The sequence below is a fragment of the Atractosteus spatula genome, chromosome 14 (assembly GCF_055471065.1).
Source record: "Atractosteus spatula isolate fAtrSpa1 chromosome 14, fAtrSpa1.hap1, whole genome shotgun sequence".
Taxonomy (NCBI): Eukaryota; Metazoa; Chordata; class Actinopteri; order Semionotiformes; family Lepisosteidae; genus Atractosteus; species Atractosteus spatula.
In genome coordinates, this window is record NC_142719.1 from 38,809,144 (window position 1) to 38,821,949 (window position 12,806).

Sequence of the window (12,806 nt, forward strand, 5' to 3'; positions counted from 1 at the left end):
TAAAAGCCAGTTACACTAAAATAAAGCCCGTAAATACTATGCATGTTTTGTACTGAGGGTGTATTTAGCTAAAGGTGCTTGTTCCTTGAAAGTTTAAAAATTAGTGAAGATGTCTGACGTATAGTTCTGAAAGTAAATGTACACCTAAGGATGCCTTTCTCACGCTGTCTGAACTTTCAGTGCATTGTCTGTATCTTATGTCATTAGTCATCCAACTTAAATTCATATCCCTAACTGGAACCAAATGCATTTGCTCTTTTCAGTGCCTTTCAGTGTATTATTGAAAGTCACAAATTAGCTGACGTTCAGTCTTGTCCAATATGTAATTGATGTTAAGTGCAACTGTTTTCTTACACTGAGCATGTTGACATCTGCTAATGGTTAATTTTTCATAAACATTGGGCTTGATTGCTAATTTATGTAACTCCAGCAAAGTCTATAGGTGTTTTTTTATACATTGACATAAACCTTATACCATCACTGCTGCATCACAACCAGTCCTTTGCTTTTAAGACTAACAAATTGCAAAACACCACCTGCTCAAGCTAGACTTGTTGAATCTAAGCCACATTTAGTCCTGGGATGGCTGTAGTAATTATAAGCCCAACTACAAAGCTTGATATACAGTCAAGGACCTCCACACTGCCTTCCTCCCTGTCTGGTACAAATATGAATTGCTCTGGTTTGAGCACACCAATAGAATTCCAGTCCCAGCCTAGGCTATAAATTACTGTTTGCAGCCAGGCAGGAACGCATGGAACAAATGAGGCCGTCCGCAGGTTTTCTCAACTGCCTCCAAGGTTCAAGGACTTGGAGGCTGGTGCATGCTTCAAGTATTCATTATGGGCTCCCAATAAATCTAGAAAATGCTTACTAGGAAGGACGTATCGATCTAGATTCTCATCAGCAAATACCCAACTAATGTATTTACTGCCAAACACATTTAAGCCCTTACATTAATCGGAATTCCAGAGTTACCTTAGTAAGAGGGGAGAGATTGTAATGTTTTAGAAGAATCTTTAGTCATGGAATCTGCATGGGACACCTTTGTAGGCCCACCAACATGTTGTATCAGACCACAGTAGCTTTCAGGTATTGTCATAATTTAAAACATCCGGTCCACCGTTTAGGTGCTAGTTGCGTCTACATTTGCCTCTTCTGCATCAATATAACAATCTGCCAAACTAATGTGCAATGCTTACTGCTGAACCAATAATGCCAGTTAAAAACCTATTAAGCCTATTTTGAACAATATAAAGGCCGTTGTTAAAGTAGGGTCGTTGAGTAGAAACTAACCCTTAACAGAAACAGCTTTCCAAATTTACTTGATTTGTTGCTAGGGATCCAGTTATTCCCTTTAAATTAGAAGTGCGTCTAAGGAATCAAGTTTGATATACATTTTAAATGTTTGACAGACCAATCTATGCAGCCTGCATTTTAATATTTCTGTTAATACACAAGTATGTTGCTTTATATATAGTCCGGTTTAAATGACTAAATACTAGACCTTCATTTCTGTCTATCACGAATATAATCAGTTTTATCTTATAGGTGTCTGTTACTTGTTTTAAATCTCACATCTGTAATGTTTTAGAACATGCATAAGGCTGTATAGAAGTGACTGCTTTCAGAAAGTGTGAGTATGTTTAACCTTCCAAATGTCGCAACTCTGCACGGAGATCGTTCTGTCTTACAACTTATGCTGTTTGAAATGATGCTGATGCATTAAAATGAAGAAGCATTGTTTTTTAGAAGGCTCTATTTTTGTTGCTAGGATTGACAAATGCGTTTACAAGTCAAATACAAAATGTTAAGAGCTCCAAGTTACTTCTTACCAGCTATTATCCCAGAAAATGAGAATTCAAAAACTGCATGCAAGCCATTTATACAAATTCACAAACAGCTTTAAAGTTGAAGGTCTTGTGAATTTGAAGTTGAAATTCAAACTGTGATGGCACCAGAGCTACTGAACTTCCAGCCCCTTCAGTCTGATGCATTCTGTATTTTAATCCAACAAGCTCCTCCATTCCTGTGGCGATTCTTCCATTTCTCAATGAGCAATTAAGGAGCTGGTTGTAGAAGACGGTTCCTAAGTACTTTACATCCTCATAGTGGATCACTGAGTAATTTAGTTTGGTGTTAATACTGCGCATTTCAAAATGTTTCTCTTAGCTTGGTGGAGAACTCAAAAGTCCACTTAGTCCGTTGCTATGCTTCACAGCAGTGATTATACCCTAATTTGATATGTTGCTAAGATACCACATAAGCAGACTCCACCTACATAAACCCATTTTGTTTAAAAGCAGAGCCCAGAATTAATTGAAAGATAATATTGGGAAGCATTGTTTAGAGAGACATCTTTTATCTCTTTTCTCTTATTAATTGAAAAAAGAAACAAAAGCAACTGGGATCATCATGGTATTACGTCTTGCGTATTATTGCGTCCGAACAGAAATATAAGTATAATATCTGTGCTTCAGCTAGAGTTTGAAATGTGTACTGGAAGGAAATATCTGAAATGGAAGTAGGATGTAATGTTTAAGTACTTCAAGTGACAAGCTAGCAAATGCGATTGGTTCGATTTGTAGACTCACAGTATTGCTTCAGAACCCTTTTTATATTTTAAAGATGTAAGCCATAACAAAGCCAACCTTGAAGTCAACCTGAACCGCTGCCTTTATAATGATAAAACTATTGAAGCTATGTTTGATTGAGACCATTAGGCATAGAAACAGCAAAAGCAATGCACTACTTTTGCTCATCAGTGGTTTGTAACAGATAAGTCAAAATGTAAGCTTAATGCTGAGAGAATGTTTAAAAAAAATTCAGTTCAGTGTGATGTTGATGATGACTCAATTCACTATTTATGAAAACTTGAAATAAATGACCTATGGGCCTGCAGCAAAATTTGAGAATCACTGAATTAGTTGTTTCTTCTTTGCATTCAAGATCAGCAGCTTAAATAATTTAAACTGATGCCAGTCTTTGTATGTTGATCACAATCCCAGTTGTGCACTTTGAGTGTCCCGTAGGCTAGAGAAGACATTCTGCATTGTCCTTTAATGGATGAATATTATTCAGCCATCACTAAGTTTCAGATTAGGAGTTTAACAATGATTGAATGTTAATCTTCAATTTTTTAAAAAATATGGTTGAAAATTCAGTAATATCAGTAATTTATAGCACGTTTTCTACTTAAGTAGATGCCTTTGGAGAAGAAGAGCTAATAAAGATTTAGATTTACGCTGCAGCTTTGAAATTTAATCTTTAACATGGAATTGGTTTGCTTTTATAGTCATCTTGGGGGGGGGGGGGGTGAAAGATGAAACTACAAACCCTAGTCTACAAAATTGTGGAAAATGTGAATGTAAAGACGTTGTTGCTGGTAGTAGAATGTGATATCGGTATTGGAACTGTAGTCATGTTAACCATTAACTTTCTATTTATATCTGGACAAAAATTCTAAGTGATGACATCCCTGAAACTGGCTGTAATTTTCCAGACTTCAAATGCGCTTTGCAACACCAGACCAAAGCCATCCATAAATTGTAACCGTTTTTATTTAAAAATATATGTTTTAAGGAAAAAATCTTTTCAGTTAAAGCCACATCTTTACCCACTATACAGATATGAAATTGTACATATTACAATAAAAAAAAGCATTCATTATGTGCACAAGGGTTTTGATCGGTGAAGGGGTTTGGAATGGGGGAGGGGGTAATGACTAATAGACAGGTGAGAGTAGGAGGAGTGCATTCAGATGCACAGTTCAACTAATTGTGTTTTTGTCACTTCACAAGCTGCTGCTTTAACGGTGAGATGCTCTCATGGCTGCAGAGTACGTTTATGAATTTGGTTAGTTATCACCGTAACCATTTGCCATCCCAAGTGCTCTTCATGGCATCAGTACTCTATTCTACAAAAAAGAGCTATTACCCGAGGGAGCGATGCTCTTTCACAGTTTAATTTTCTGTCCATGTTTGTGGATCAGGCAAAGGGGGGGAATGACATTAATGTAATGAATACTGCAAATAGTGGCTATCCGTTTAGCGAAAGCTTCCAACAAGTAACAGAACAGTGGTACGTGGCTTTTAAATGTGAACAGATATATGGCATTTTAAAGTTTTCTCTACGAGGTTTGTGGTGGTGTTTTTCTTTTTCACATCCTGCTGAAAAAATATAAATGTTGCATCGTAACTTTAATATGCACGTAATGTTTTCTCATATTGATCATGTTAAAAGAATTGCTGTACAGTTAAACTCCTCTTGCGCCTTTTAACCGAGAAATATTTAGATCTGAGTTTTATTAATATGGAAAAACGTCTCCTAAAGAGCCTTGATGCTGATCATATAAGGGTGTGGTACATGTTTCTCTAAAATTGTCCCAAGTCCTTGTTTTTTTTTAAATAATGCAGTCTTGGTAACCGCACATATAAATTATTCCTGAGTGATAAAAAGGTTATTTTTGGACATCTAAAATGAAGGTATCCTTCAGCCTTCTTTCCTATTGGACGTGCATTATCTGCATTTGTTTTAGGAGACTTCATTCGTCATGAAATATATGCATGGCATGCTAACTGGATATTCAGGCTCAGCAGTTGTGGGGGTTAAAAGAAAACCAATAGGATTTTTTTTTACAATGTAGCGAAAGATCATAGGCATAGATTACAAAATTTGGCTTTAGATATTCAACAGATTTCTCTTGCATTCAAGCAGTTTGCCTGTCAAAGAATTTCTGGTTTGCACAAATGTCATCAAATAGCTCCCTCTAGAGGCAACTTTCATTTACTTTTATGTGTTGTGTGAATATATCATTGCATGGATCTTGCTTATTTTTGTGGGATCATTATCATACCAATTTTTAAAGTGAATTGATCTCTAGAATAAATATCTGGGTATTCCACTGATAAAGCACTTCTTGTTTTTGGGGTGATGGATGTCAGATTAATGGAAAATGTAATTAAAATGACTTTGCTTTTTGTAAATAAAATCAGGACTTTAAACTTTTAGGTAATTACTACCCTTGTAAATGTGTCTCCAGGTTGTTAAAAGGAGATGGCTTTTGCCTAGTCATCTTGGTTTTCATATTCACTGATCAGCCTTTGTTTCCCTGTCGCTAAGGTCAGACCTCAGCCAGATTTCATTAGAATTCCTCACGTTTCCTAAGATGCTGACAGCAGCCATTGTTAAGCTGTAAATTACTAGGTCTCGTATTAACTACTTAGTTTGTTCATGTTGCAAGGACAGTTTTTATTAATAATCACAAAGACCTGAGGGCTTCGGAATTACACCCTGCCCTTTTCATTAAAAATATTAGATGAGTCGGTTTTCTGTAACATCCATCCTTTTTTGTCCAATCTGAGTTTTCTGCGTAAATTGTCCTCTGTTCCAGTCATTAGTCTTTTAAGAAATTAAGCACACGATGTTAATACTTAATATTTATTGAATTTGACAGCAGAAGGTTTCTGGGGTGATTTTATTTTTTGGGGTAGATGGAACTATTCCTTCTAAATGGACCACATTATATGGCAAAGAAAGCTACGTCTTGTTCAGAATCAGTGGTGTGGGTGACAGAATATTAAATCCTTTCTGCGTTCCCTTAATTGGCTCAATCTTGAGTCTGTCAGACTGGATTAAAGCCAACATTGCACTGAAGCCCTCCTGACAGTGGGTTCCGCGTATAAATCTAGTTTTTAATGGAACTTTTTTTTACAGTACTAGCGTTTGCAGTACTATTCTAATAAAGACCCTGTATATTTTATAAACCTTGTTTCCCAACAAAAATTTGCTGTTTTAAACAATACCTCCAATTGAGAACATTTTATCATGCATAAAGATGTTAAAATGCTTAAGTCAGTGATAGTTTAATTAGATATTTTTGATTTACATTGTTTCAAAAAGGAAGCACCTTTTTCCAATTGAGGGAGATAACTTAGATATCTTGGCAGAGGGAATGCTGCAGCATATTGGCCATTAACCTTTCCAGACACAAGTGCTAAGCTTTTGAATTTAATAAGAGGTAATGGAGTTTATTGAATGAAGTCAAATCCTAAAACTGGAAGGCTATTAGAATATTTTAAACGGGGTTATCACACAAGATGAAAAAATCCCGTAATTGATTTAAAGTGAATATGCTAAGCACTTTTAATTTTCTTCATACCCCCCAGACAGGGGGAAAATTAGTTCAGCCTTTAGATATAAAAACCTGTTAAGGCATTTATTACAAAAGAGTATAAACCATGAATTGAAATTTGCCAGATTTGTGTCAGTTATTACTGAAGAAGGCAAGATTTGCAGTGCGTTTTTTACAGATCTGTCAATTGTGCATCATGAGTTTGCAAGTGCATCAAGACCTTGTTAAAACAGGAAAGATGGTATCTTTGTGGAAATTCTTCCATTTGAAGAGCAGAAACCTCTGACTAAGTGGTTGATGGACTTTCTGAATTTGTCTTTGAATTATGCATCTTACTCTCCCATTTATGACAAATTTACATATTTAAGTTCCTTTCGGGTTTCTCGAATTTTTAACAGTATATAATTACATTTCCCAGACAGGGTGATAATGTTTTTGTACATATAAAAATAAATGTCCTATTCTTTCAAGGTAAATTTTGTTCCGTACATCCCTAAAAATGGAAAAGGAAGAAAGATGAAAGACAAGTATCGGCAGCACTCTAGCCTGCTGCTGATTTCTCAGAACTAATGGAAAATGTAATGCTTAGGTAAAGTAAAAATCCTGTTTTTGTTTTTGGAATGGCAAAATGGTGAAGCATGATCACAGGAATAAATAAGAGTTCATACTTCACACTCTTTGTAAGGCAGCTGCTGACATTTGCACTGCCCGTAGCCATTGATGATGACCAGTGCTCCTTCTTCGTGCGCTGGCTCATACTCATTGTATGGGACCTGGGTGGCTAGGTCTGCCATGGTCTGCCGTGCCTGGGTCCTCATCTGGCGGCGGTTCTGGAGGGCCGAGCAGTGCCTGATGCGCCTCAGAGTAGGTGGGCAGCACTTTCGAGATATGTAGACCACAAAGATAATGAGAAAGAAAGAAAACAAGAGCGCCATGGTTCCAATGATAACACGCTGGGTGAGCAGAGTGTTGTCCATCTCCGAAAAATCTTCCTCTGTGACTGCTTCCCCTGCTACAGTGGTGGTTGTCAGGCTAGTGGTTGGGGAAGGGGTCGTGGTTGTGGTTATTGTAGTAATATCCTCTGCATAGAAGTCCTGTGTTGGGGTGGGTATAATTCCGAAAACGGAGCTTGTGGCCTCTGGCGGAGTAGTTGCCTTTGGAGAACTTGTAGCTGGGGCAGCTGCTACCGAAAAATTCTGACAAAGCTGGAACCCATAAACTGCATCCAGTATTTCCTCACCCTGCGCATACTCAGGGCTATGGCACAAAATGGAGTGTTCCCATCTTCCCCTGAAGGTGCTTAGCCAAGTAGCAAGAGAGCAGATCCTTTTGGTACATTCCCAAAGGTTGCTTGAAAGCCCTACGGTGCTCAGTGACTTCCACATATCCAAGATCTGTGAGTCAAGGCTAGTAAGCTTGTTGTTATCCAGCAGCAGAACCTTGAGATTTGGCAAAGTCTCAAACACATCTGGGGTCAATGTGTGAATCTCATTTCCAGTGAGGTCCAGCTTTTCCAGAGTTGTCCAGATCCATTCCATCCCACATGTTAAGTTGTTGATCTTGTTCCACTGCAGAAAGAGAGTCTGGAGGGATATCAGCCTGGGGAAATGAGCCAAATTGATCCTGGTCAACTGATTGTGCTCCAGGTGGAGCTCACGTAATTTGATTAAGCCTGCAAAGCCATTCCTGGCCAGGCTTCTCAATCGGTTGTTACTTAGGTCCAGGAACTCTAGGCTGCGGCAGTCCCAGAACACGCGTACAGGAGTGGTACGCAGGGAATTGGATCGCAGGTGGAGTGTATGGAGTTTGCGCAGACCGTGGAATAGCTCTGGCTCGATTGATGTCATCTGGTTAAAAGAGAGGTCCAGGTTCTGAAGGTTGATGAGGTGGATGAAGGTGGTATTGGGCAGCGTAGAAATGAGGTTAGAGCTCAGGACGAGTTCCTTCAACTTGTAGAGCCCCTGAAAGGCATCCTCCCGCACAGTCTTAATTTGGTTATGGTCCAGGTGAAGCCAGGTGAGCTGACTGAATCCATAGAACTGGTCTGGGCTCAGCTCAGTGATACTGTTGTGCCGTAGTGAGAGGCCCAGGGCCCCCTTGTCTACACCATCTGGGGGTGCCTGAAAGCCCTGCGAGTCACAGTAAAACAGCAGGTCCTCACAGCGGCACTTTTGAGGGCAGGCTGTGCCTGACACGGGGAGCAGGCGGAGCAGCATGCCGATCACACAGAGTGCCACTGGTGCTGGTCCCACCAATGGCCACCTTGAATGGAAACCTGAGTAGTTTAAAGAAATAGAATAAGGAAAAATAAATCTTCTCCGGAATAGGAGAGACGTTCTGTCGTGTATGTGAAGTGACTATTTTTGGTGCAATTCAGGATTCATATTCATGTGTTCATCTGAGTAAGTCAGTGAACGCCTGTTTGTATTACTGTAGTACAGATTTAGTAACATTTCTGTTGCTAACCTGAAGTTTCATTGTCAATCTGTAATATTTTAACCTTGACCATTTTAAAATTGTTTTTTAGAACCTGTTTCATTAGCATGTATTGCTTTGTAAGCCTTGCGCCTGTGACGGTTTTTGTCAGCCTTTCGTTTCTTTCATATCAGAATCCATTAAAAGGTATATCAAACGAACAAGCTCTGAAACTTATGTAATGCAAAGTTCATTTTTATTTGACATTAAGATTCCCGTGTAGGTTGCAAATACCAGAGATCTAGTGCCCTTTAAAATGATTTGGGATATTCTTACACAGATCCTATATTTACCTCCATGTAAATATGCAAGCTAATGACTGAATATTTTTCCAACTTTCCTGCTTTAACTATATGAATGTGTAGCCTCTTAGGAATCACAAATCCTTTGCATAAAAATGTACATATAGAACATGTCTGGTTGGGAGCCCTTGAGCTGTTTGATTCTCTCCACTCCTTTGCACTGTTTCCTATTCAGGTCCAGACTTGATATATAAAAGAGCAAACTTACCCATTCTTTTGTGCACATTGGAGGCTGCATTCAACTGTCCTTCTCCGCAGACTCTTTGAGCAGTGAGACGGAAAAGAAATCCAATTGAAAAGAGCCCTTTTGAGAAAACACAAAAGGAATTGTGCTTTTCTCAGATAAAGCAATACTTAGTCCCCCCAATTGTAACAAAAGCAGAAATTCCATGTCCATCGATTATGATATTTTTTAATCCTTTTGTAATTTGTTTTAGGGATTACTTGAGCAAAATCATCTTCCTTGTCAATCCTTATTTTTGAAGTTTGTTATTCAGATCTGAAGCAATCATTTGTTTTCTTCCCCTTCCACAATGGTGTCGGCTCAATTGGTTAATTGAAGATCAAAGTCTTCTTTCACAGCTGGGGGGTGGGGGGGTGGGGGGGGTCTATCAACCCCAACTTGTTGATGGCAGCAGAGAACCCCGTTCATGAAACCAGCTCCTGTATGGTTCCAGCAGCAGTGCTCTATACCGAGTGCTCAGCTCTGAGGAGAAATGCTGTAAAATGGGAAAAAAGGCAGCGAGAGAAGCAGAGATGCTATACTATGCTTTTGTTGCAGGCACTCTCTGCTACAGAGTGGTGGCAGGCTGGCGTTGATTCAGTGATGCTGTTTCTCTCTCTCACTTGCACACTTGCTCACTCCTACTTGCGTGTTTCTGATTCCCTGCCCCCTTCTCTCCTTCCAGCCTTTTTTTTATATCCGAATATTGATAACTGAAACGTCTTGCAGGGCTTAGTTATTTAAAGCCACGTCATTGCTCATGTTAATTTTAGTTGGACATTTTTTTTTCTGATGGGGTGGAGAGGTGTTTTATACCCTGTTAGAGCGTAGTGAGATTGTTCAAAGAACAAAGATTCAAAATATATCCAGAATAGTGTGAATATCTGTTTACTTACATGCCTGGCTTTTGTTAGGTTTGTGAATAAATTCTAAGTCAGTTTGGCTCTGGGATTTTATCATCGCTGATTTTAATACCTTTTCAAAGAGCCCTGTCATGACAGATTGTAATTGGAACCTGAATAGACTGTTCATCGCACATTTCTGTAGGGTGTTAACATGGTTAGGTATGAATTTGTGCCTTTTTACTTACATTTCCAAATCTTAGTCATAACTGAAGAAAAGGATAATTTGATTTTAGTGGCTTGGTTTGTAAAATCAGTCAATTGAGTTATCCTCCATGAACAGAAATATGTAAGTACTGAGGTGTAGTTAAAAATACTCAGGCTTCATGTTGAATAGAGGCTGTTAGCAGTGGGAATTCTAAAATTATGAAGCACATTTCACTGAACAATCTTGCATTTGAAGCTTGAATGTTTTGTTGGTTAAATGTTAAACAGGAGATTTGTACTGTGGCATATGTCTTTGTAGAGTCCATTAGCATAAGGCATGCATTTAGGTTTTCCAGTCTTTCCTCTGAACTTCAAAATGCTTTTACTAAATGTAAATAAATCAAGAGCAAATAAATAGAACTGGGAAGTGTATTTGGCGATAGTTAACTTAGAAATGCATTTTTAATTTAATGTAAATGTAACTTGTATCCTGTAGGACCCTTTTCATTGTACTGCTTAATAGGATTCTCAACTTAAAACATTGTATCAAATGGCAGTGTGGTTTATCTGTATGTGTTCTCAGTTACTTTTGGCTGTTTCCTGCCCTTTTTCTGTAGTCTTTTCCTCCGTGTTTGGTTCATTTTCTTAAAGCACATGTGCTTCTGTACACATTTTCTAGATTTGCCCATTTGTGTAATAGAAGCTGACACAACTAATTTTAAACCTGCCTTTTCAAAATTGCAACCAAAATACATCAGAAAACATCAAATACCATGTTCCACTAAGGAAAGATGGCCAATTAAACGGGCTGCTTAGGTGTCAGAAAGGTTTTAGCAATAAAACTTAAACCTAGCCTTTATTTCTTTGTAAATCTCCATGCAGCTCATGGTTGGTGCCGAGCCAGCTTTCAGCTGTTCTGGAAGGTGGAATTTGCACCTAAGCAAGATCTCATGCTTGCCGCGTAGTCCATTTTCGAATTCCATGCATCGAAAGAAATGCTCGCATTGCATTGCATCGTTTATCAACCTTTAAGGAAGCAGTGAAGAATTGAAGGGAACCCACGACGGGAGCATCTTAAAAGCGGATTTTTTTGGTTTTTGAAGCGATCGCTGCAATTTTGAGAGCACGTGCGTAATAACTTCCTGTGTCGCAATTATATAAAAGAAGCCGGACAAAGACAGCGGTGTTCTCTGGGCTCCAGCAGTGCGCCAGCCTGAGGTCAATAACATTGCCGTGTCTCATTGGCTGTCCTGCGATTGCTGCTAGTGTTCCGATGAGAGATTCCCCGCAGGCCTCTCTGCTGAGATGTACCTTCCAAGCGCAGACGAGCAATTTGTTGGGCCGTGTGAGTGAAGTCCATTTGCCCGATAGAAACTGACTTTTTTTTCCCCCTCCTCTTTTTAAGTTTTATAGGCCTTTCTTTCTGACAAGATGTGTTCAGAGCGAAATATACGGGAATTTATTGAATTTTCATTCCTGTCATCTAGAGGCTAGAGTTGGTTCTGTGCCTTTTGAAGTTTCAGGATCTGCCTATGGTTTGCTTATTTGAGTTAATGGTGGGTGAGAAAAGCAAAGAAGAAATTGTCCACCGTGTTTTAAAACCGCACAGGGGAAACAAATGTTGCTGGCCTGCCTAGCTATGTTGTAATTTCAATTTGTAGATTTGTAGACATAAATGTAGTTTTAAAGAAAAAAATGTTGTAGCCATGGCTTTTTTCCTATGTTACATAAGTCTTGTTTGTGGGATTCGGAATATAGAATATCAGAAGTGGGTATTGCAGTGGGGTTTATCTGTATTTTTTTCTGGATCCATGTAAGCCACAAGCTATGAGTTGATTTTTTTTCAACTCTTTATATGTGCTGTCGTGTGGTTTTAAAACTAGATGTTGGAGGGGGAAAAACATTTTTAGCAGTACACCTTTGCTATTTTTTTTTTCTCATAATTGTTGTTGGTGTTCTTTAGGCAACCAGGCTAGTACTTTACTTGTGTTTATGCCCCTTTTGTCATTCTGGAGTTCACAAGTGTATGAGCCAACCTTCTGTTACCCTCCTTGCTAAACTTTGTGACCTCTGTCGTAATTTTAAATCTGAATCCTGTTACATTCTACCTCAGAGACCCACATAGTAAGACATGCCTTAAAATTTAATTACTGATTCAATTAACTTCTAAATAACTGTGGGAAAAACACTAATCTGCTAGGCAGACATCTCTATGTAATGTACAGTAATTGCTCATTACCCTTATGGTTAGAAACTGGTTGAACTAGCAAGCTGTTCAATTTGTACTGTACTGCAAAAGGCTTTATAAATAGTTTATAGTTTTTAAGCTTCCAAATCATTAATCTGTTTATTCTTGGCTAATTTAGCTTTCAAAAGTTCTTGAGTACTAATAATTGAATATAACCTCTTGGGGAATTTTAAGAAAACTTGTGCGAAGTCTGAGAGCAGTCATTTACAAGATTTGCCTGTGCATATTTATAATAAAGTAAAGGCAAAGCAGAAGTGTACAAGTGTTGGCCAATTATGAGGATTTTGCTAATTGTAATTGGAATCTTTAAACATCTCTTCCATCTACTACATTTTTGTTACAGGCATGCTTTGATTTAATTGTTGCTTGAATAAGC

At 38.5% G+C, this 12,806-nt stretch overlaps 2 protein-coding genes across 5 annotated transcripts in view; one reads left to right on the plus strand and one right to left on the minus strand.

The window, feature by feature from the left end:
* The window catches only part of ctnna1 (catenin alpha 1), a 109,511-nt gene that overhangs the window by 53,735 nt on the left and 42,970 nt on the right, over positions 1-12,806 (plus strand). The gene's annotated exons all lie outside the window — the stretch shown is intronic.
* Positions 5,475-11,542, minus strand: lrrtm2 (leucine rich repeat transmembrane neuronal 2). Its single transcript, XM_088932368.1, has 3 exons — positions 11,415-11,542; positions 9,119-9,171; positions 5,475-8,408 (listed from the first exon to the last, which is right to left on the minus strand). The coding sequence occupies exons 1-3, from the start codon at positions 11,540-11,542 to the stop codon at positions 6,796-6,798; spliced, it is 1,794 nt and encodes a 597-aa protein (XP_088788494.1). The 3' UTR covers positions 5,475-6,795.

What these genes read in the sequence shown, in the direction of transcription:
- lrrtm2 (XM_088932368.1), bottom strand. Translation starts at nt 11,542, where the DNA reads ATGGACTTCACTCACACGGCCCAACAAATTGCTCGTCTGCGCTTGGAA. An exon ending in AGGACAGCCAATGAGACACG is followed by an intron (nt 9,172 to 11,414) that starts GCAATGTTATTG and finishes CACTGCTCAAAG; the next exon opens with AGTCTGCGGAGAAGGACAGT. An exon ending in CAATGTGCACAAAAGAATGG is followed by an intron (nt 8,409 to 9,118) that starts GTAAGTTTGCTC and finishes TAAACTACTCAG; the next exon opens with GTTTCCATTCAAGGTGGCCA.